Source organism: Sipha flava, unplaced genomic scaffold (genome assembly GCF_003268045.1).
Source record: "Sipha flava isolate LNK unplaced genomic scaffold, YSA_version1 1_pilon_pilon, whole genome shotgun sequence".
Lineage (NCBI taxonomy): Eukaryota > Metazoa > Arthropoda > Insecta > Hemiptera > Aphididae > Sipha > Sipha flava.
Window position 1 is genome coordinate 1,147,621 of NW_020272783.1, and position 24,999 is coordinate 1,172,619.

General features: G+C 26.3%; 3 protein-coding genes and 1 non-coding gene across 4 annotated transcripts; 3 read left to right on the plus strand and 1 right to left on the minus strand.

Annotated features, from left to right (window-relative positions):
* On the plus strand, positions 1-3,042 carry LOC112682058 (eukaryotic translation initiation factor 4 gamma 3-like). Its single transcript, XM_025552520.1, has 8 exons — positions 1-112; positions 172-375; positions 776-849; positions 913-1,057; positions 1,125-1,263; positions 1,840-2,006; positions 2,582-2,760; positions 2,846-3,042. Exons 1-8 carry the CDS (start codon positions 35-37, stop codon positions 2,955-2,957), a joined length of 1,098 nt encoding a protein of 365 aa, XP_025408305.1. The 5' UTR covers positions 1-34; the 3' UTR covers positions 2,958-3,042.
* Positions 3,043-5,006: 1,964 nt separating this feature from the next.
* LOC112682198 lies at positions 5,007-5,113 on the plus strand. The gene has a single exon (XR_003148467.1). It is a non-coding gene; the product is annotated as a U6 spliceosomal RNA (small nuclear RNA).
* Positions 5,114-9,070: 3,957 nt separating this feature from the next.
* On the plus strand, positions 9,071-14,311 carry LOC112682070 (thioredoxin domain-containing protein 11-like). Its single transcript, XM_025552532.1, has 13 exons — positions 9,071-9,908; positions 10,023-10,236; positions 10,295-10,528; positions 10,590-10,778; positions 10,861-11,058; positions 11,134-11,224; positions 11,287-11,536; positions 11,600-11,701; positions 11,849-12,035; positions 13,189-13,416; positions 13,479-13,672; positions 13,737-13,875; positions 13,952-14,311. The coding sequence occupies exons 1-13, from the start codon at positions 9,742-9,744 to the stop codon at positions 14,207-14,209; spliced, it is 2,451 nt and encodes an 816-aa protein (XP_025408317.1). The 5' UTR covers positions 9,071-9,741; the 3' UTR covers positions 14,210-14,311.
* A 56-nt stretch (positions 14,312-14,367) lies between these two features.
* LOC112682071 (H/ACA ribonucleoprotein complex subunit 3) lies at positions 14,368-15,923 on the minus strand. Its single transcript, XM_025552533.1, has 3 exons — positions 15,722-15,923; positions 14,679-14,724; positions 14,368-14,570 (listed from the first exon to the last, which is right to left on the minus strand). Exons 1-3 carry the CDS (start codon positions 15,773-15,775, stop codon positions 14,473-14,475), a joined length of 198 nt encoding a protein of 65 aa, XP_025408318.1. The 5' UTR covers positions 15,776-15,923; the 3' UTR covers positions 14,368-14,472.
* Between the last annotated feature and the right edge of the window lie 9,076 nt (positions 15,924-24,999).

The following is a 24,999-nucleotide window of genomic DNA, read 5'->3' on the forward strand; positions in this document are numbered from 1 at the left end:
TGTCCATCATTTAAATATTATCAATTTTGATAAAATGGCACAAAAAATTATTTCCATACCAATGAAAACAATTTGTATATATGAAAAGATTGTGGATATAATTTATGCTAGGGTATGTGAATATTATTAATAATTATAATAGTTATTACATTTTTGGTTTTACTTATCTAGGCTTTAAATAGACCCAATTTTGCAGTTTTATACGCACAACTATGTGCATTCTTGATCAATGATGCTGCATTTAATAAACTGCACAACTCAAAAACTACTTTTCAGAAAGTATTAGCACGAAAAAGCTTTGATGTCTTTACCTCACAGTATACTCCTCAGACAGAAGTCCATAAATTAAAAGAAAAGTTTAAGAATAGTAATATGGTAACTAGTTATATTTTGTTAATATAATAATAGTATTTTTGTGATTAGGTATACTATATTATAAAGTATAATCTATAATCATTACAAATATTAATCTTAAGTCACTTCAAGCTTAAGAAGAATTTCAGTATTAATACTTGCATAATTAATTTTTATTTATAAATAAACTGATTTGTATCATTTTAAATCAATACTTATTCTAACATAATACTATTTAATCAAATATGTATTATATAAATAACTATAATAGCTAATAAGTAAACTGTCTTGAGTAGGATTCCTCATCTAAACTACTCAAACTTAACTATTATAATTTGCCTTTGAGTAAAACCATATTATACTCAAATACATTTCCACCAATTGATTTTCAAATAATATAAATATTTGATATCTGTTATAGACACCATCTAATTTCAAGAATTCATTGAATACTTTTTATTTCCAATATTATAATAGGTCTTTAACACATTGCAAGTATGTTTTAAAGTAAAATTAATTAATAATTTGTATATCTTGTACGAAGTAATATTTTTATAGTTTTATTGGTGAATTATACAAACAAGGGGCTTTTACCGAAAAAATTATATTGGCATGCATTGAAGAATTAATGAGAGTAAAAGATGATCTGAAAATTTATTGCTTATGTATAATATTACAAGTAGCAGGACCAAAAATATCTAAAGTAATAATCAAAATAGTTAACTAATAGAGAATTTTAGTACAAATAACCTCTTAATTAATTTTTTTAGACTCATAATTTGGACAGTATAGTAAATCATATTTTATTATTTAATATTGAAAACTCTGCCCTCATAGAAATGTCACCAACTCTAAAGTCTTTAATATTCAAAATACAAAACTTACATTTAAAAGATTGGATAAATGAAGGTAATAATGTCAAATTTCAAATTATATTATATAAATATTATTATTCATTAGAAAAAATGTACTATTAACTTATTATATTATGTATTTATTTTAATAAATTGTTTTAAGATTTAGTAATTTTTTTATTATATGTCATGTATTATATATATATATTTTGTTATAATATATTCAATGATTTAAATTTAAAAATTTTAAATTATACCTTTTATATATGTTTAGCAGTTATACAAAGTTGTAACATTACTTTCAAATTGTATATTAGAAAGTAAGATAAAATTAGATTATTCTGTAATTTTTTATTCGTATAAACTTTTATGTAGCAATAAATAATTGTTTTGAAAAACTTTTTATACCAATGATTAGTTTGCAATAATGATTTCTTCAAGTTTTCAAAATAAAAACATCAACATCTTATTTTTATTAAATAAAATAAATAAATAATATACAAAATACATATCTTCTGAACAGTTTTAATTTAATTTAATATATTTTTGATTGAATCTAAATAACATAATTTATGAACTATTTAAATCACTTTAATTTTTTATAGTAATTTTATATATACATATTTTACAGAATCTGTTAAGTTAATTGAGGACAATAAGAACCATGTTTCCTTTGAAAAATTGCCAGAGAAGTTAAAAAAACCATATGAATTTAAATCATATACTGTAATGGCCCAGTGTATTATTGATGAATGTATTGTTGTTCTTAACAATTTTGACAAGAAGAAAAGTTTCAATGTATGTAGTAGGTTACTTATTTTATAATCAGTATTTTGAATATAAAAAATAATATAATAAGATAGGGAATAAATTTTGATTATTGCAATAATTTTAAAAAAACAATTTTTTTTTTTTTTTGTTTATCTTTCTAGAAATATAAATTGATGGTAGTAAAAAAATTTGACATTGGTTTCTGTAAAACCAATGCCAGGTATCACATTAAAAATCTTAGTTTTTTTTTTCTTTTATTTGTTTATGTACTATTAGATTATTGTTATAAGTAAACAATATAATTATTCGACCTTTTTTATTACTTATCAAACAAATCTACTAAAATCTCCTAGATATAGATCATCAGAAACTAAAATTTAGAATGTAGTTCACTTGTTTGAAAATGTTGGCGATTCTTGATAGTTGCAATGATTTTAATAATTAAATTACTTCTTTGAAATATCTATTTCGGACTTATATCAAACTTTTTTTTTTAATATAAATATCTTAAAATATATAATTATTTAACCATCACAGTTTATAATAATACCAATAACTTTTTGGATTACTTCTTATATTTATTCAATTAATAATATTTACAGGAAATCGTACATATGTTAAATAATATTAACTCGTGGATACAATATGATCAAGTATCATTCGTTGTTTCCATGATACTTATAACACTAAATGAAAATCAAAGTATTCGATATAAGGCTGGTATACTTTTAGACAAATTTGTTACAGAAGGCTTGTTATTAAGTGATTCGGTTTTATTGGGGTAAATACAAATATATAATATACAGACAATATAAATTGTCTGTATTTTACATTTAATTAATTTTTTTTTTTTTTTCATATTTTAGAATTGACAAAGTAATGGATGACTCAGAAATGAAAATAGAACTTCCAAGATTACCAGATTTATTATTTGACATCACTAGTAGGCTTAAATATCTTGATATTAATTCAACTTAATATTGTTCAACTTGATTTATACTGTTTTATATTGTATATTCTAATTGTTTTTTTACTCGAATTTTTGTTTCAAGTAGAGGTTTTATCCAAGATTTATTTTTTAAATTATTATACAATTTTTGTTGGTCTAAATGTGAAATAAATTATTATAATGCATATCTTAGTCATTACTGAACTTTAATTTTGCATTTCTTAAATAATTTTGGCATGATCAAAAATATTCGAGTGCTATACATAAACAATAATTAAATAATTAATTTTTTTTTTTTTTGAGATTTCAATCATAAATGATTGTATCCTCCTTATCATACATATACATTATTAATTCATAACAAAAAAGTAATTGTTAAAGCAAATAATTTGATTTTTAAGCTTAATTGTTATGTGAAATTAAGAATTGATTTAATTATAACTATATTATTGATTGATAGACCAGTGTCTAATAAGAAAAAAGTGAGATCCATATTCAATTTTATTAAAAGGTTTTAGCAATAAATAATTTAAATATTAATCATATTCTGTAACTGATAATATAATTATGATTTGTTCAACATTAAAAGTTTAAGTGCTCATGTTCCTAATACTCATTGTACAGCCAATTTTAAATTTTCATATTATAATAAAACCTATATAATATAGAAATAGCAGGGACCGAATATTTTTCCATTTAATACAGGTCGACAAAAAAAAAGTTATAATAAATATTTTTTATGTTATATATACTTCTTAATTATTTATTAAATGTTACTAACTTTTTATTATACAAATGTAGTTAAAAATTGTATATTCTTTTTTTAGTATTTAAAAAATCTTATTTGCTAGTTGTTTAACATTTGATAAATAAACATATTAATAATTAATATGATTTTTTCTGTTGAATATTAATTATATTTTAATTACAAAGCAAATGTTATGTTATAGTTAGGGCTCTTAAGTTATAACACTAAAAATATTACTTTTTAGTACTTAAATATGCGCTATAAATAGCACAAAAAATCAAAAAATACACATTTAACTTGAAAAAAATGTAATTTTACAAATTGTTGGTCTCATTAGACACAGTCTGGACTAATTGATTTATAAACTGTTAACAAAAATATTAAATTATTTAAATATATTTGCAAAAATGTACTTATTATTAAATCATTTCATATATTTATATTGGAAATTATTCTAGATTATTAAAATGTTTGGTAATCTAATGCAATGATATAATAAAGGAATAACAATGACGTAACTAACTATTAATACATCAAATTTTCGATGAAAACATAAAATAATATTTGATGAGGTCTATTTATTTCCAATAATTAAAATATTTTTTAAAAACATAACCAAGTAAATATAATTATTATCAACAAAATATGATTATTTCCTACATGATGTGAAAATATACCCGAAAATAGCACTATAAACACTAAATTAGCAAAATAGCAATAAAACCCGAAAATATACAAAAAATGTCAAAATTAAATATTATGTATTATATCCGAGTAGTGAGAAACATATTTGTATCTTACTTCGGATTTTCTAAGATGAACCAAGAAAAATATGCATTTGCTAGAACTTCCGGGCCCTGGTTATAATTATCATTACATGTTACACAAATATTACAAAACATAGAATAATAAAAAAAATTTAAATTTTTAAAATATAATATGTTAGGAATTAAAACAATTAATATTATATATATTTCACCCCTTATAAAAATTCTATGAATCATTAATGAATAATGATTGAAGCAAAACTTGTCATTTTCACAACATAAATATTCAGTATTAATATTTAATAAAAACGTTAATTTCTCTAAAATGTTATTCTATACTTCTAATATGTAAGTATCTATCTTAATATATAGTCCATTCTTATCTGTTGATAATTTGAGACAATGAATAATGTCGGTGTGATATAGTAGCGCTATCTATTATTCAACCGGTAACAAGAAAGTGCGCAATCGTTATATTCAGAACCGACGTAGACAAACTCTCACTTGTGAACGTCTCTTACTGTTTGTGCAGTATATATACTAGTAAATCATCAACCTTTAGTGTACTTGCTTCGGCAGTACATATACTAAAATTGGAACGATACAGAGAAGATTAGCATGGCCCCTGCGCAAGGATGACACGCAAAATCGTGAAGCGTTCCACATTTTTTTATCAATCCAAATAAATTCATTCCCCCATTATATCCTTTCATTTTCATTTTTCATTAATTTATTATGAATTTTTTTTTATCAAATAGTTTTTAAATTTTTCACTTATTTTTCGCGTGATAAACATCTCATCGTTCTATAGCAATATGCATCTAATAGATTTTGTATGTCTAAACATTGAATATCAGTATGTACAGGGTCGATTTAAATGCCAATGAGTCCAGGTAGGAATATTTGAAACGAATAAAACAGATAGCATTACATTAACTTTTAAAAAGTATAATGTACCTTCATTAAACTTAACTACTACCAACTATTGATAATATCCAATAATAAAGATTTTTATTCGATCCGTCTCGAAATTGTTCTATAGTTGAATAACGTTTTTCTTACAAATTTAACGATTTTGTATTATTCTATTAACGATTTAATCGTAATCTTTTAGCTGTCGTCCATGGTGATCTAGTGATATGAATATTTATTTTTAATTTTTTCATTAGTGCACGGTGGCCCCGAAATATATAACACAGCTAGGGCCAAGACAGGAATCCCTGCCCGCCTGATATGACCAGACCGACTATAAGTATATAAATATTATCAAAATAAATGGTGATAATTTTGTATTTTAAATGAACATGATTATAGGAAACGGTGAGTATTAAGGAGTTTGCGAACAAAGGCGTTCATAGTTTACATATCAGTCGATTTACATTTATGGGCTAATGTAATGAACTATTGTATCCAAATATTGAATAAAAATACTTCATATTATTGTTTGCTAACCTGGTTATTTAATTTCTGCTGAGCGTAGTTTCTAAACTTTAAGAACGTTTTATTTTATTTATTTAATGAATACAAATCAACAATATAACTTTTATAGATTTAGTTATATGCTTAATGTTTTTGCATCATGCATAGATGTTTATATTTTTAATCTTAGATAAAAAACTTGATTGAGGTGGATCAAGATTGAAGAAAGCTTGGTTGGGATAGCTTTGCTTAATAATCATAGGCATAGACAGGTTCAAGTTTAAAAAGTAATTTATGCATTTACTAACATTAAAAAAATTAATTTAGATTTTATTTTATAATTAATACAGACAATATACAAAATACCATAACAAAATATTCAATAAATAAATATACCTCCCACAAAAAAATTCATAAGTACGCCACTAATTACAATTGGATTACTGTTAATTACATTCTTATCTATATAGTAGCAGATGGAAATACGCAAGATCCCTAGCCATTGCTACCCTAACCCGATAGAAGACAAACATATTACAGAAGACCTCAAGCAGGGTTGGATCAAGGGGTGCTTGGAGTAGATATAGTCCCGGGTCGCAAGTTGAAAGGAGTCACAATAATCTGCCAATTTTTTTTTTTTTCACATGAAACGGCATCAAATAAATATGTTAAAAAAAAAAGGTTATTATAATTGTCAACAATATATAAATAAATTAAACTTATTTTAATTAATATTTAATACGAATAACTAAATCTGGAAAAAAATGAAATGGTTTTTTTTAAAAGGGCCTCACTAATAATAATAGCCCCCTTATAGTAGCATATACAAGGGAGGATTTTGAGGTTAGAACCCCCTAGGCCTTTTTTTAAATGTTATAAAATAATATTCTTAGAATGAGGTTACGTCCGGGCGTTAGAAACATAAAAAAAAAAAATAATAATGATAAAATAAAAATAATAATTTGTTTGCAAATGATCCCCCCCCCCCCCATACAAAAGTTATGTACACTGCCTCTGGACTAGCCTAAATAACTATATTATTCAGGTAATAAACATTGTTTATAACTTACTTAATATATTTTATTACGTATTGATTTCAATAACATTTTATTTATTTTGATAAGGAAATATAAAATAATAGTACTGAAAAAAAATTGTGATATTGTCCAGTGAACTATTATACTATTTATGGATATATTTCTCATTCAGTCTCCTGCAATGAATTTTAAAAAATCATTCACTCACAAATTACATTGCTAACTGTTCCCTTTCATAATATATGTTTAAGCAAATAAAAAACTATTATTTGATGATCATCAATAGTGTCTCCTATAATGTCCTACCAACTCGTAGTTGCATTTTATTTTAATGTGCGTGTTTAGTGATGTGTCGATGTTAACATACAAATTCTGTCATGTTTATATCATTACAAATATTAAAACTGTCAGTTTTACGAAATAAATTATTTTAAATTCGTCAATCTTAGCAATATATTTCATTATTTTTCTGTGTTTTTAAATAGTATTTATAAGGTTTATACATAATTATTGGAAAAATTCTTAATTAATTTTTCAAAACGGATTAAAATCTTCAATAGTATCGCAGATCCAATTGTACACATATATAGTCGGTAGTATTCATTATATTATAATTATAAAATATGCTTTTTTAATCTAATCAACTGTAAATATAATATCTGTGATTACTATATATATATATTTATATGCTATTACATTGCTGTAGGTTAGTAGGTTATGTTTTTGATGAAAGCAAAATAAAAATTAAATAATAATAATACGTTATTACATGAAGAGTAAAACTTTAAAAAATATTTACATTTTTAACTATACCTAGTTTAAATTTATGACATTTTCAAAACTACTTCTTGTAAAACATGATTAACAATAATAAAAATTATTCAATTTTACATTACCATTTCTTTTCACATATAACAAAATATAAATTATGACAAAACCATATGTATACTTAAATTATAAATTGTGTTCACCTCCTGGTCTAATCAACTGCGTATAGACAGGGGGTGGACACAACACGGCGGCAACGAAATCAGCGGCCATTTTAATTGAAGTACTTTTGTTATAAAATTATAATCAGTGATAACTGATATTCGTTATTAATTGTAATTTCAATTATGGTAATTATTCAATATGTGATCTAACAGTGTGAAACATGGTGACCTACTGGATACCAAGAAGTTTTTACTTGTAGATCATTTTTTAGATAGTATGTCTACTATAATACAGGCCCATGTGCACGATTTCAGAATGGGAAGTGTTAAAAAAAAAAAACAATATGTATAAAATAGATTCATCGATGATTAAATAGTATTATACAGGTATTTATATAAATTTTTTAAGTATATTAAAAACGTTTATATCGATATAATCCTATAAAATTCAAATCATTGTTTTAGTAAATTTACAAATACAATTGTAATACATTTACAAAAACACAATTTATATTTTTTTGGTAATGATGGGTGGTTGGGGGTTGACCCATGGTCATACCATAGTATAAGATTTACAAGCTCCCCAAATCTCAAACTCTTATTGCACCTAATACCTTGAAAAATAATACTACTATTAGTAACATTTGAAAATGCGCAGTAGCTTATAAAGAATATTAAGGTACGGTTTCCTAGACGCAACCTGTCGCCGCGACATGTCGTTAGTAACTGCTTACACGAAAATCATATAGACTGGTTTGTAACGCGCGACAAACCACGACGGCCGAACTTTGGGTCGCGACGATCGACGACACTACTGCTCCGGGAGCAGTACTGCGCGACAAGTCACCGTGGCATTCACAGCGATCGTCATGAATTTTCAGCATGATGGCGTCTACTTTGGTTTTTTCTGTGTTCGACGACGAAATTCTTATTCAAGAGGTACAAAAGAATCCGGTTCTTTTCAACATTGGAGATAAAAATTATAGTGTCAATTGATAAGAATTTCATAAAATCCTTCACTGTCCCGATGTTTAAATATTTTCTTGTATAGGTTTTCTATTTTTTGCAATGAAGTATCACCTATAATTTGATCTTTTTCTTCTTCTAATAAAACTGTTAAAAGAATGTTATTATTATATAAATATAACTATTCATTGTAAAATTAAATGAAAAAGACGAACGTACTCGAACAAGTTTGAAAATAAACTAAAAACGTATGTTAACTACGAACGCTGATTGAAAAGTTCGGCCGTTGCGACATGTCGCGGTCTTGGAAACCATTTTATACGAAATAGGTCGCGACAACCAGTCGCGGACATCGACCGCGACGACAGGTCGCGTCTATTAAACCATACCTTTACTAACGTTTCATGATGGAATAAAATGTTACTAACTTCCTACTGTACCTCAAATAAAATGGCTGACTGATTTAATTATTGTCCTATGCAGCCATAGAGTAATTACTCTATGTATGCAGCACATGTAATTTGTTATCAGTGTCCATTCTGTTTTATTCTGTGGTATAGACAGACTCCATTTTTCGTAAGCTTATCTCTTGTCGGCTTATCAACGGGAATACCGTTGGCGTTCTATTCAGTGATAATAGTTGTAATAATGATAGCCGTTGTCTGTTATTCGTTCCAGTTACGTTGCGTACACGTAATACGATTAATGTTTGTAGGTTTTCTCGTTGGAATTCATTTTTTATAATTTTCGTTATTTCTTTTCACCTCCTCTCCTCTGTGTCCATTAACTCTCCCCTCCGTCATCCCGGAAAAAGGTACATCTAGGATATCCCCCAGGAACACGGTGCATTGTTGAAGGATTCCGAGATTGCTTCAACCAGAGGGTCTGATTGGTGTGTGTTTAGCGATCGTCTCGATTACCGCCGGATCCGATGAGTGTAAACGATGAAAAACGCAGCAGAAGAAGAAGTCATCAAGGAACAGCCGGATGAAATTGCGCAACTGCCGTTCCATCGGTACAAACGGTTCAAGATGTTCGTGCGAGGTTTGGGCAAGGAGTTGTTGTTTGCAGTATTTGTGACGTGCACGACGTACGCAACACTAATTAATATGTAAGAATTGCACCTCTGTGCACATCGAGAGCGCACTGTCAATAAGAAATTAGTTAAAAGTTGTGTAAAAAGAAATTGTCTGACTATGATGCCTTTGTTCTTATTTGATTGCAGACAAAATGATTATGAAATCAAAGGCCCAAAACCAAAACCATTTTTTCGTGCAAATTCATGTGTTGATGATTTTTACACGGGCAATCTCAAAACTGTTTTGGAAAAAACATCATTGACAGACTTAGCTATAGTTATGTTCTATGCTCCATGGGATGCTGATTCTATTGACTCTCGAGAAGCATTTATCAAAGCATGTGAAATCAACAAGGAGGAAGTAATTATTAATAAATATTTAATAATATGCAGAGTACTTATAAAATAATTCATTATAGGTATATTTTGCTGCTATCAACTGTTGGCAACCAGAAAGTGTATGCAGCCAAGTGCTCAAAGGCAACAAAGTGTATCCTATGATAGTGGCTTATGATTATACCAAAGTTGGTATATATTATACAGGGCCTTCAAACAATGCAGCATATATAACTCGTTTTGTAGACACTATGAAACGTCCTGTAAAACTGTTAAATAGCAAACTGGATTTATTAAAAATCCATCAACAGTATCATGTAATTATTCATAAATATTAGTGAATACAAGTTTGTAATATAATGTTGTACATTTTTACAGAATGTTTTAGTGGCATCTGTTGATTTTAAAATCACTCAAGGTTGGGAGCTGTACAAAATTGTTCTGGATGCAGCAATCAATCATTTAAAAACAGATCCATTACAGATTTATGTAAAGTGGTGTGTTGCTACTTGGCCAATAAATAGTAAAGAACCATTGATCAAAATGTTCCAGTGGAATCGCACTTTGGTAAATCTCATTTAAAAAAAAAATAAAATAAAATCATCTAGATTATTTTATTTTTTTAACAGTGTTTATTAATTTTATTAAGGCATTTAATGAGTCGTTTGTCAACCATGAAAAGCTTGAAAGATGGGTAATACAAGTGACCAAATTAACCACTCAATGGGTACCTCCTATTGCACGCAGTAGAAATACGTTACTAGACAATACTTTTAAAAATGGACCAACCATGTTATTATTTACACCATACAATCCTTTTTTGGATTTTAACCCAGTTTATTCAATGGTAATGTATACTAGTTATTATTTTATTTTATTTTTTAAAATTAAAATCACAAACAAAATAATGTGTCTGTTTTAGTTACAATTATTGAGCATTGAATATTTCAACTGTCAAAAAATATCTGTCCCGGCAGGCTATATTATGAAATATTTACGAAAGGAAATTAAGTGTATGTTATTAATTCTTCTAATTTTATGTAATTTTGATTTTAATAAGTATCTTATTATTTAGCATTTTATTACGAAAATCCCAAAAAAGTTAAAAAATGCCATGGAATAATATTAAACAAGTATCCAGATCGCATGGTTGGTGTTTTAAAAAAACACAATGTCACCATAAAAACAAAAAATGTCGATGTAGACATAAACACAGATATTAATTATTTTAATGATGCTTTGTGTAGAATGTCTAAAAGTATATTATTTAACCATGAAATAAGTTACTGTTCAAAAGATGACATGGATGAGTCTAACAAGAAAAAGTAAAGCTTTTTATTGATAAAAAATATTAAATATAATCATCAGCAATTTGTGTATTTGATTAGAGTTAAGACTAACTTATCAAATCATGTAAACACAGAAACCTTTATTGAAAATTGGAAAGAAACTGAATGTTATAGAGCTTTACTTGCTAATAATTATTTTAAGTAAGTATATTTTATTGTGTATAACTCCATAGAATGTTAATTAATTATAATTTATTTCTGTTGGATTTAATTACCATTTAGAATTAACTAAAAGAATTATAATATTCAAATGTATCACACATTTTTATTCTATATATTTGTTTTTAGATTTTCAAAACCAGACGAGGCTTACATCTACAACACAACTGATGCATTAAGATCAAAATGTTTAGCAAACAAAACTATGACATTTTTAGCTTTGGATTCTAACTATCATTATCATACTGCTAAAATTTTTGGTATAAACTTAGATCACCATCGGGAAAGAACAGCAGTAGTGATATACGATATGAAGGTAATTTTTTATAATTGATTTGAAATCATTTCTATTATTTTAATCTATTTGTTAATTTGAATTAATATTTAAGTTAAAATTTTAATATAAGAATTATTTGTATCTATATTTTTAATTAACTTTATTTTAAGTATAAACTATTCAATTTAAATGAAGATGCATTATCTTATTAGCAATAAAATATTAAATATTTTAATTATGATAAGATACATATTTTTAATGTGTACTCTTATAACTAGGGAACAGATTTATATGTAAATGCATATTTTTATTGAAACGAGATATTTAAGATTCGATAAGAAATGTTCATGATTTAAATCATTCTTATTAAAATGATGATAGTTTTATTTTACATATTTTTACATATTTTGGTATAATTATATATTTTTACATATTTCACTACTTTGTAAATTATTGCTATTAGAAAAACTCAAAATATTATTCAAAATGAAACATTGAAAAATAATTTAACAAAATTAGAAATAAAAATTATGTTCTTAAATAATAGTATGCAAATTGTCGAATCAGCAATTGAAAAATTAAAACTCATAAGCGGACCAATAGATGTTGTAAAAAAGAAAATTCATGCTGTTACAGAAAAAAATTCCAGGCTATATTGATTTTAAAACAATCAATGACATAATGAGTGGCAGATACCCTTTTAAAAATTTGGAATTATCACCTTCTGATAGTATACGCTTGAAATATGCTTTAAATATATCGGTTGATGTGGAACGATAATCTAGCAGTTTTAAAAATATATTGATACGTAATAGGCGACATTTAATATTTGATAATTAAATAATTATAATTTTTTTTTTTAATTTTTCCCCCCCACATATTTGTATGTTTTTAGCACATATTTTATAAATTATACTTACATATATATGTACATATTTCTGTATTTTTATTACATATAAATCTGTTCCCTACTTATAACTAATTTTGAAATATATTTTTGTTAAATATAAAAGGTTCCACTATTGATTTTAGTTATATAATTTATGTTAAATGTAAGTGGCTTTAGCGATCATAGCTTAAAATTAAAAATTAATTTACTACATTGCACCATGGATATCAATAAATATTATTGCAATTTAATTTAAAAATAATATGAAGATAATGCTTTTTCATATGGATATAATTTTTTTAGTCTGAAATGGTACACACATTACCTAAAACTAGTCATGTTACCAAAGACACAATGGCAAAACTACTCATAGACTTTTTAGAAACTAAAGCAAAGCGACATTTAAGATCTACAGCTGATCTTGATATGAACTTTCACTTATATAAAGGAAAAAGTAAAGCCAAAGAGACAGTTAATATTCCTACATTAAACTCGGAGAATTTTAAAGATACAGTTTTTAACAACACCGAAGTAAACAATAAATACTCTAATATAACTATTAGAATTGATTTCAAATTGATTTTTATTTCTAGAATGTTGTAGTATACTTTTACACTCCATTCTGTGCATATTGTCAAGTTGTTGCGCATGTATTGCTCAGTGTTGCTCGTTTAATGCGCAATGTTAAAGATCTCAAATTTTTTCGACTCAATGGTAGCGATAACGACTTAAGTTGGCATTTGACTGTTCAAACATATCCCACAATTATTATTTTTCCTGCCAAAAAGTAATTTTTTTTTTAATTTAAACTTAATATACACTTATGCTTTCTTATTTTATAATTTGTTCAGAAAAGCTGAAAGTTATGTATTCCCACACAATACTGAATTAACATTCAATAATTTGTCACGATTTATTCTGTCAAATCTACTGCTGGAAACTCGGTTACAAGCCATGGTTGGTTTATGTACAGTATGGGATTCTTCAGAGGTAATGTTTAATAAATTCACAAATGTGTTAGAGAAATTTATATTTGAATTGTATAATTTATTAATTATGTTTATAGGATTATAATAAACAACTGCATTATTGTTTACGAGATATTAAACTTGACTGCGATGCAAACATATCAAAAGCACTTCAATCATACCGCAGAGGGCTTGTTTACAGAGAACAAAACAAAAATGTTACATTGACACCCATATTCAACAAACTAAGGTATTTGAAAGCTTTTAGTCTCGTATTGGATGTGACTCACAAACTAAATGCCAAAACTATACAACATTTTTCTGAAATTTATAAATCTTATTTATTTCAGTCTTAACTAAGGTATATAAACATGTTGTATAGACCATTTAAATATTGTTAGTTTTATTTTTTGATCATTGTTAATTTAAATATTCAAAGGCACTTGTTACATTCTATAACCAATATTTTATGTGTTTAGGCTTAAATGAAAACAAACTCTGTGATAATGTTATATTATGATAAAAAATTGTTTATTTTATTTATTAAAATATAGTTACAAACTGGGTTTTAATTCATTTTTTATATCCTGTCCTACTTATATAGTGTACATTTATGATATCAGTAAATTGGTGCTGGTTTTTGAGTAGGCAAGAGTCCAAATCTTTCTTTAATACGAATCCGTTCTTTGGAATGTTGATCAGTTGGTGTAAATCGAGCTAAAATAAAATAAAGTAGGTTATATACCATAGATCTTATACTCCTACCTTAGTATAAGGTCTATGTCATATACACGTAGATTAAAAATAATAATAATAAAACCATACCTGGATGAGCGCTTAATGTTTGGTTACCAGTATTTGGATCTATTTTCTGTAATAAAATAAAAATGTATTACCTAACAATAATAATAAATCATTTATATAGTATGACTTAAGTCCTGGTTTAATCTACTTATAATGCCTATATAATGTTGAGTCTTAAGTATATTATATTTGAGTAAGTTAATAATGTATAAACATATTAATTAAAAATGTTCCCAGGTAAATAATTGCTAATTTCTGATTATTTTAAGTATTTTAAGTGTACTAATTTTATTATAATATAATTTATGCAATTTAAGAATCCCAGTATATTACACTTAATTTGTGTAATTGGCTTAATTGATTAAATATATCTATGGTAATATGAATTACTGTACTTTTTTTAATACTTTCTACTAGATGTCCTTAAAACTGATTAACAGAAATGATAAAAAAAAAAAAAGTTTAACCACACCCAACAACTGATTTCATTCAATACATTATGTTAAAAATCACAATTTTATAGGTCCATCACAACATAATTTTGAGATAAATGTTAATTATTCCAATCATAATGCATGTTTATTTTGAATACAGAATAATATATGTATCATGGTAAATATATTACTACTAATATATTATTAATACGATTAAAATATTCAAAGCATTTTGAAAGTTGTTTACTGAATTTTAATAACTTGATAAATGATAATAAATATCCACAGGACCAGAAACTATAAGTGAAAATTATTAATAACACAAATATGATATAGTAGGAATGATGCTATAATATACAAAGAGAAAACTAGCAGACGCTAGATCGAAGTATGACAAATTTAAGAGAAAAGTAATAAAATAGTATTAAAAGACCAACACAATAATTATATTAGTTGACTGCTATGTTTCGTATGACTGAAAACAATCTTATCGCAAGTCCAAAAGTCTTACACGATATCGACGCACGTTAACAAGTGCAACTAAAATTGCGATGGAAAGAATGATCACACCGAGTGTCAGTGAATCGATGAATAATATTATGACCAAGGCAATCCGTGATTATACTGTACCTTCAGGGTGTACACCCGATTGCCATCCTCTCCGCGATAGTATCTCAAATGCATTTTCGAGAGTTGAAAAATGTGAAGTTTTCGTATTACTCGTCGGAAATTAGAAGATCTTTATAGATCTTGATGATAACTGCTCCGAAAAACTAGCTCGAATTGCTATTGCGATCCTCTCGTCGTAATTGTGCACCGATTTTCGTTATCAAGCACGTGTGCCGAGACAATCAGTTTGCGTGAAGGTGTGACCAACGTGCGCAGTTGAAGTGCATCCGACAACTCAGACAAACGGCTCTCCCCATTTTATTTTTCTCTCGCGCGTATTATTGATTATTTTAAACCAACGGTCCGAAGACCGTTCTCTTTGCGTTCGGTTGTATTTGAATGGAGATTTTTCTAGGTAAACATTGGTTAACTTAGTTCTAGTAATCGATTTGCCAATGTGCATTCGTGAAAATATATACTCGCAAATGATGTTGCGTGCCGAGTGGTTAATTCGTCACGGTAACACATGTTTAGATGTAAAGAAATTTGGCCAGACACTGCCGTCAATGTTACGATTAACAATATAACGGTTGAAATATCCACCCTTATCTTGTTTGAGATCCACGATCACATTTCATGTTTTGCGTGTTTTTTTTTTCGAATTCTACGAGAACGGATATAAGCCAATTTTTGTTTGAAGTATGTTGACACGAAAACATAGGTATCCTAAATTGTGAAATAACGTGTGTCTGTAATCCTGTTTACATACAGCCGTTAATGCGAATTAATTTAACGCGCAAATAGTTGATCCGGGGCTAGGGTGCGTGTGAACGCGTTTTTAATGCGTACTAAGCCAATGTGCATTTGTTATTTGATTTGTAGTAGTACAGAAATAGGGTAAAATATGGGATGAACTTTAAGAGTTCTAAAAGTGAATTTTTTTAATTCTTACCTTTATTTTACTTCTCGTACAACATGTAGATCTTGAGTTGACAAATATTTTAAAATAATTAAACGCACTTAGAAATGTTTAAAATTCAGATACGATTGACAAATCTCGTCAATACTCTGCAGGCGTACAATAAAAACGTGTCAATCCTCTTCGTATGGTGACCAGTAACCGACCGACGCTCTTGCTTGCGAGACAGGCCTATTTATGCCCTTTGGAGTATTGACAAGATTGCCTTTCTTATCGTCATTTATTAATGATTATTATAATGGTTTTACAATTTCAGAAAATGTCCTAATACCAATAATGTAATATTTATGGTGTTGTTTTTTGACATTTGTTTGATTATTTTGTGTGATGTTAGCCGACATAAATTAAGAATATAGAGGTGATTTTCATATAAATTTATTATTATATAAATTTCATTAATGAAATGTGTTTATTAAATAATGATAATGTAACTATCCGATAGTTTATTAATGTCGCTTTAGATAATGATTTATTTTTTGATAGAGTTGTTATTATATTAAATGTCAAAAGATATTAATATATAGTTAAAATTAATTTAATTTATTAATTACTAATACTAATATACATATGAGTCACTAATGTTATGTTTTACAATATTATAACAGATTATATTCTCCAAATTGAATTAACTCTTACTTCGAGGTTAATAAATGCATGTAAACGCTATAATGTCAGTTAATATAATATTGACATAAAATTATCCTTGTCTTCAATTTCATTTTTACTCTTTGGGCACGTGGGCCATGTACCTAGGCCGAGAGTTTTTGCCTAAGCATTTAATGGGAAATATACTTTTTCTTTGAAAATTATAGAAAGATAATTTTAATTTCGAAACAAATACCTATCATTTTTTATTTTTTTTTATAATTTCCATTTTTTTTCTCTTTTAATATTTTATATTCATTTTTCCATTTTTAACAATAATTTTGTAAAAATGTCAGTACAGATCGACAAAACGTATGTGAAGTAGTGGGAATGAAATCCGGATTCTTCGAAAATTAGCCAAACCCGGATTTCGGATTTCAGGCTAGAAAATCCGAGATTTGGGTTTATTATTGCAAATTTCTGTGATCTAATCATATAAATTTCATTACACTACTTTTTAGTCGTTATTTTAATTCTTGGACCAGATTATGGTGGTCTAAATAAGATATTTTAATAATTGGTAAACACTTCAAGTCTTACGTACCATTATTTTTGGAGATACAACGTATAATAACTAAAATATATTTTATAGTATCTGACTTGTATATATAATATTAAACAAAAACTTTTATATGAGATTCTTAATTAGGTTAAGTCAAAATATCATTTAATTTTGAGAATGTTTAATTATTTTGTATTTACTATAAATAGTTATTGAAAGAATACTAATTCAATGTTTTCAAATCCGAAATCCGGATCCAATGCAAAATCCGGATTTTGGATTGCGAAATTCAAAAATCTGGATTTTCAAATTTCAGCGAATCCGGATTTTTCCCATCAGTAATGTGAAGTACTCAAATTTGTATGTTTTATTATCGCTAATAAACGTATCGATGACGTAATTGAAGATAATTATATTCAAATATGGACTATTAACTTTGATCGACATTGAACGAAACTATATACAACATGGGTTCTCAATCTTTTGAGGTCCGCGCCCTCTTTAAAACTATTTTATGAGTTTATGCTCACCCTCTCACTACTTTAAGATTTATTAATGGATAATATTTATATGTAAACTATACTTTAATAGAGGGGCTGGAACCGAACCTAAAATAACCGATTCTGGAACCCAAGAACCCTAAATATAATTAATCCATTAAAACCTATGTCTCTGCCAAGAATGTTCCGTGCGAAGCCGGGTAATCAAGCTAGTTGGATTAATAAGAATACAACTTCAATGAAGTTTTTTTAATATTAAATTAATATATTTGCATAAAAAAAAATCGACCATGGCGACGACTAACACAGCGGCAAGACACGGCGTAGAAAACGGCAACGTTTTCATTTTTCGTGTTTTTTTTTTCAAAATTTTCACGCTCCCTAGGAGGCCCCTCCAGGTTGAGATCCACTGATTTACATACTGATATACTACTGAAATACAACATGTTAATTAATTTCTCAAAATACTCTAAATACTCAAATCTAACTCGAAAAATTTTACAAAGTCAAATACTCGTCCAGTTCTTGTGATTTAATTTTTTTTATAATTCATCGTACATCATTACTCAAATATTTTATTAAAAAAAAAATTCTACTTCCATGTTTGCTCTAGATCGTGAATTATAAAAACGAATCATTCAATTAATTAACATGTTACATACAGTTTTTTCAAAGTCAATCAAAGTTAATGGCTTTATTTTAACAAAATTATCTACAATTACGTCATTGATACGTTTATAAATTGATAATAAAACATACATATGTGAATACTTCATCTACAGTTTTATCGATCTGTAACAAAATTTTTATAAAATTATTGTTATAAATGAAAAAATGAACACAAAATATTTAAAAATAGAAAAAAATGGAAATTTTTGGAAAATGGATTTTTATTTTTGCCGGAAATAGGTATAAAAACAGTTATAATAGAATTTACTGATCTAGGAAACGGCTGAACAATTAACAAATTATGTTTGGAAATTGGTAAAAAGATATGAAAAATTAAAAAAAAAATAATTGCATTATCAGGAGACAATACTAATACAAATTTTGGAGGTATACTTAAACGAGGAAAAAATAATCTTTTCACTTATTTAAATGGTTATGTTGAAAATAGTATTATTAAAATCGGATGTTTAGAGCACATATTAAACAATGCCATTCAAAGTACATCGAATACATAACCAATTGATCTACAAATGATCATATCCAAAATATTTCAACATTTTTATATTTATTCGGTCCGTGCTAATATTCTTAAAGAGTTATGTGATTTTGTAAATAATGATTACAAAAACAAGATGGTTCTCTCTGCATCCAGGTCAGCTTTGACATGTTTGATAGAAATGTTTATTAGAAATCTTATTTTCTTTCAATAGAAAAATGTCCATTTATCCTCAAAACATTTTTTGAAAATCCAATATCATTATTAATGGCAATGTTTTTAAATGTCCAATGTGAGTTATTTTCATCAGTCATTCGGTTAATTGAAGGTTATGATATATCTGTGGTTGAAGTTAAAATATAAGTAAACTACTTAAAAGAATGTTTAATTGGAAAACAAAAAGGTAATTTTGTTACATCAAAAGAAAAAACTTTTTTTAAAAACTTAAGAGATGAAGTATTATTTACTGAAATACAATTTAGGAACTACAAAAATATATTCTATTCGACATGTTTAGAATAATTGATAGGTAAGAGCTATTTTAAACCAGTTTGACGGTATATCTGGGATAACATTGAAAAATATTCAACAACACTTTAATTGGGATAAAATTATAAAAAATTATTAGCTTAATAAAGTACCTGACCTCAATTTTTTTCATCCAAAGATGAAGCAATATTGCTTGATGAAATGACTTTATTGAAGAACAATTCAATGAGCGACACTCTACCAAAAAATAAGAAATTAGAATACATCATGGTGGTTATTTTCAAAATAAAATCAGTTGGTGAAAATGTAGTCTTTTCAAACTTAAAAAAAATTGTGGAATTCTTTATGTGCATTCCAGGAACAAATGCAAGCGTTGAGCAGATATTTTGACACATGAACTATTTGTTGACTGATGAGAAAAATAAACTAAATATAAAACATTAAAAACTATGATTACAATTAAACTATTTTTCCATGAAAATTGTGCTGTGTTTCATCATATGCTCTCAGGAAATGAGAAACCACAAAAATAAATTCATTCTAGTCAAAAATATGCAGATGATAAATAATGTATATTAATAAGTAAAACAAAAAACTAAATGTCCTACATTACTTAAATTTTTGTTTATATTGTTATTTAATTTTTAATTTTTATTATAAATTTGTTACTTACCTATAGAAAAATCACATTTTTTGTTTATAATTAGAAATTTATCATGGGAAAGTCACCCAATTATAATTTTTAGTTAAAATATGCAGATAATAAATAATGCATAATAATATATAAAACTAAAATCCCTAAATGTTCTTACATTATTTAAATTTTGTTTATATTTCATATTGTTATTCAATTTTTTAATTTTTTTGTTATAAATATATCATAGGAAAGTCACCTAATTATATGTTTTTAATTTTAATTATAATTTATATACTCGTATGTTTCAAGTATCGAATATGTAATTATTAGTTACCAAATGTACGTTTCAAGTATATAATCTAGTGGCGTATTTAGGTTTTTTCTTGGGGGGGGGATATAGTTTTATCAAGTTAAAGGCATAGAGTTAGGACTCCAAAAAATTTTGCATATTATATCCACTCTATGGGGGATTGATTCCCTTTATCCCCCCCCCCCCGTAAATACGCCACTGTATATACCTATTATACAAGTATAGATATGATTTAAAATGTCCCGTATTCTTAAAAAATAAATTTGGGATCTCGAAATTGGAATACATTTTTAAAATAAAAATTATCTTTCTATAATTAAAAAAAATGATATATATCCTTTAAATCTAAACGCTATAAATGGCAATAATTTTATAAAGTTAATATACATTGTTAAATAATAAATACGTATTTTAGCCACTTCGGAACAACAGTTTTTCGTTTCTAAAGTATAGGTACAATGGATGTAAAACCTATCCAGGATCAGTGGCGTATACATGGGGGGTGTTTGGTAGATATGACACCCCCCTTGAGTCGTATCATATATTACATTATTATAGGAATATAGGTAAATCGATAATACAATATGAAATATAAAATAATGCACAATATTAATTACATATATACAGGTTAACATTATCGCGATTGTGACAATACGTGACGAAAATTATTCGTTTACGTTTTCGTGCAACACAAAACGTTTAATAATAATATGTATTGTAGCATCGAATACTGATATTCGAACAGTCAAAAATTCGAATAATTTATGGTAAAGCTATCCGAATTCGAATATACATTACATCTCTATTACAGACACTATGTACACATATTAATTAATTAAAATAAAAGTTTTAGTTCGTACGTATTATATATAATATTTAATAATTATAATCAACACCCCCTTCAGAAAATCCTAGCTACGCCACTATCCAGGATAAACATGAAATGGTCTAAAATGACGTTTTGGGTTAAAGAGCATTCACTGGAAATTATCTTTAATCAATCACTTATGGCATAAAATTAATAACACTTGTTGCTCAAATAAGTAATGCAAAAATTAAAAAATAATAAATACTAATATAGTAGGTGCAGTGACATATAATAACTATAGCCCGGATTTCAATGCAAATTGCATCTTTTTTTGGATAAATTTAGACAATACTTTCCAAATATTTTTATCTATTATTTTTTCAAGTAAAAAATATTTTAAAGGTAAAACTTTTACTGTGGATTTTTTGATATTTTTTAATTTTTAAAGATCTTTTAAACATTTTTTTTTCTTATTAGTTTTAATATAAATTAGTATATAATATGGTTTAATAATTATAATATCTAACACTGATTAGTTTAGTCTACACCATTATCACCGCATCATGTTAACATTTTCAAATTTCAGTTTTTTTTTGTGATAGGTTTCGTTTATTTATATTGTAAATCAGATATAAATTAAATATTTAATAAAACAACGTATATACAAAATAAAACTGTAAAGATAATTTTTAAAGAAAATTTTATTTGTATATTATAGCAATTACAATGGATTCGAGAACTTAAATCCAAGCTTTAATAATAACTAATAATAATGTGGCGTGATGGAAAAAGTCAGCTAATCACAGATCTAGATTAATAGAAGAATAGCGGTCATCCATATCTAATACGTATGATCCGACTTTGACCCGACGGCTGACACCGGAAGTTGGTGTTATTAAACGTATTAAACATATTAAACGTATTAAACATATTAAACGTATTAAACATATTAAACGTATTAAACGTATTAAAAGTATTAAACATATTAAACTTATTAAAAATATTAAACTTATTAAACATATTAAACTTATTAAACTAATCAAATTATTTAAGCATCTAATCATTGACACACCCAAGATTTGTTAATTAATGATTGCATCAGAATACTGATTATCATTAAATATATTAACATGCTATCATATACAAATATATTTTTTTTTCTTTTTCTTTTTTTAAGATTTGTATAACAATTTACTTTAAAAATTACATACATAAAATATGTATATAATTAATAATATTAGGACAATATATTTAAATATTTAATTAATTAATAAAACGAACACCAATGAACTGAAATTTGAGTTCTGTTTTTTTTAAAACCTATCATAAAAAGATTAAAATGTAGTAATCAAATAATAGATGCTTTATGTAATAAAAATGAATTCATAGAAATTATAATTTTTTTGAAAATTTTTTGCAATAGATTTTTTATTGCAGTGAATTTATTTGTCGACAGGAAGTATGGTTTATTATAATTCAGAAGGTGGTGTTGGTACGTAGGATCGTAGCTAGATAATTTTACTCTTCATAAACGGAATTAAATATATAATGGGCCGTGTCATTAGCAATGTTTATAATTATATAGAGTTTTAATAAACCTTAAATACAAGGAACATTTTTATTAATATTAAATATTTACTTTTATTTATTTTTATACATAATATCAATGATTAATGAATATCAAATGTAGTTAAATATTCATTTATTAAAATATAATTTACCGATGAACAATGGACAGAAAATAAATTATTTTATTAAAATAGGAAATTATTATATTTGGTAAATTTATAGTTCAAAGATTTTCGTTTTCATTATCGATAAACCAGGGCACCAAAATGTTTTTATAACGTTATGAGCAGGGCTTAAAAAAGCGCTTAAAAACATCATTATAAGCACTAAAATAAGCATTTAAAAAATTTAAAATGAAGCAAAAATTTTTAATCAAAAAAAAAAAAAAAATTATAAAATTATAACTAAAAAACCAAACAAAATAAAAATAAATCTTCACTTTCAAGAATTTAAAAATGTTGTGGATTTTCTAACGGATTTTTCTGAAAAATAAAATGTTAACTGTTCTTTCTGTTTTTGATCATTCTGACGTTTGACACTCAGTTCTATTTTCAGCATTGGAATACCTTTTTCAATCCTACAACGATGCTTCGGGTGGCGACAAATTACATGAAAACGATTTTGCCGAAGAAAATTATAAAAACGTTAAAAAAACTGGTCAAAGAAGCAAAAATAATCAGAAAAACTGGAAATAAGCATTTTTTTTTTTAAAAAATTGCTGAAAAAAGCGAAAAAGGCACTTTCAAATTTCATAATTGTACGTGTTGTAACTTGACATACACTTCTATAACTCTCTGCTAAATTTTAAATCAACCCATAAAAATAAACAAATGCTTTAATTCCCGAGCCCTGGTTGTGAGTATAACGCAAAACTATTCAAAAAGCGATTCAAATCGATAACAAATAATATATAAACTATGTAAACTACAAACGATGAAAAGGGATAATGAAACAGAAACGAAAAATGATAAAAATCAATATCGAATAACGTAATAGAATACGATTAACGATTGAAACATAAAAGAAATTGTCATGGAAAAATATTTATAATTATTAGTAAAATAGATATGGAACATAGTTTTTTTTGTAAGACTAACTTAAATTACTAGGTATTCTAAATAAAATAGGTATAAAAGGATGTTTAAAACAGCAATACATTTAGTAACAAATAATATATAAATAAGCATTACCGATTATAATTTATAAATATGCTTTCTGAAAATACGTTAGATATTGTCGACGCGGAACCCGTATGGGCTGCCTCATCAGAAATAATTTCGGTGAACACCGATGAAACATTAGTAATACACTATACATAAGTAATAAATTGACAATAAATACATATTTTATGTGTTTTGTACATTTTATTTTTGTTGTACAACAAATATGAACGTTTAAACTATTAATAACGTTAAACGCTCAATTACTTAAAATGTTTAAATGTCCCATAACGGTAAACAATATATATTATTTTAAGCCCCGCAATAAACGTATCATTTTTTTGCGAATGACAATATTCTAATTCTATCGACTGTGATAAAGTTTAATTCACACTTTAAGTAATAAACATGAACACTATATTTTAGTATTGTAATTGTTTACCTAAACACCCAGCATATCGTATACGTGTTACGAAATGTGCTTAAATTATAAATTAAACCTCTGTCATTCGCAAGACGTAGCAATAGTGTTTTT

Excerpts from the sequence above, each read along its gene's own strand:
- LOC112682058 (XM_025552520.1), top strand. The coding sequence starts at position 35 with ATGGCACAAAAAATTATTTCCATACCAATGAAAACAATTTGTATATAT. Across the intron at positions 113-171 it reads TGGATATAATTTATGCTAGG|GCTTTAAATAGACCCAATTT; the intron begins GTATGTGAATAT and ends TTACTTATCTAG. Across the intron at positions 1,058-1,124 it reads CAGGACCAAAAATATCTAAA|ACTCATAATTTGGACAGTAT; the intron begins GTAATAATCAAA and ends TAATTTTTTTAG.
- LOC112682070 (XM_025552532.1), top strand. The coding sequence starts at position 9,742 with ATGAAAAACGCAGCAGAAGAAGAAGTCATCAAGGAACAGCCGGATGAA. Across the intron at positions 11,059-11,133 it reads TTAACCCAGTTTATTCAATG|TTACAATTATTGAGCATTGA; the intron begins GTAATGTATACT and ends TGTCTGTTTTAG. Across the intron at positions 13,417-13,478 it reads CAGTTTTTAACAACACCGAA|AATGTTGTAGTATACTTTTA; the intron begins GTAAACAATAAA and ends TTTTATTTCTAG.
- LOC112682071 (XM_025552533.1), bottom strand. The coding sequence starts at position 15,775 with ATGCATTTGAGATACTATCGCGGAGAGGATGGCAATCGGGTGTACACC. Across the intron at positions 14,725-15,721 it reads ATCGGGTGTACACCCTGAAG|AAAATAGATCCAAATACTGG; the intron begins GTACAGTATAAT and ends ATTTTATTACAG. Across the intron at positions 14,571-14,678 it reads AACATTAAGCGCTCATCCAG|CTCGATTTACACCAACTGAT; the intron begins GTATGGTTTTAT and ends ATTTTATTTTAG.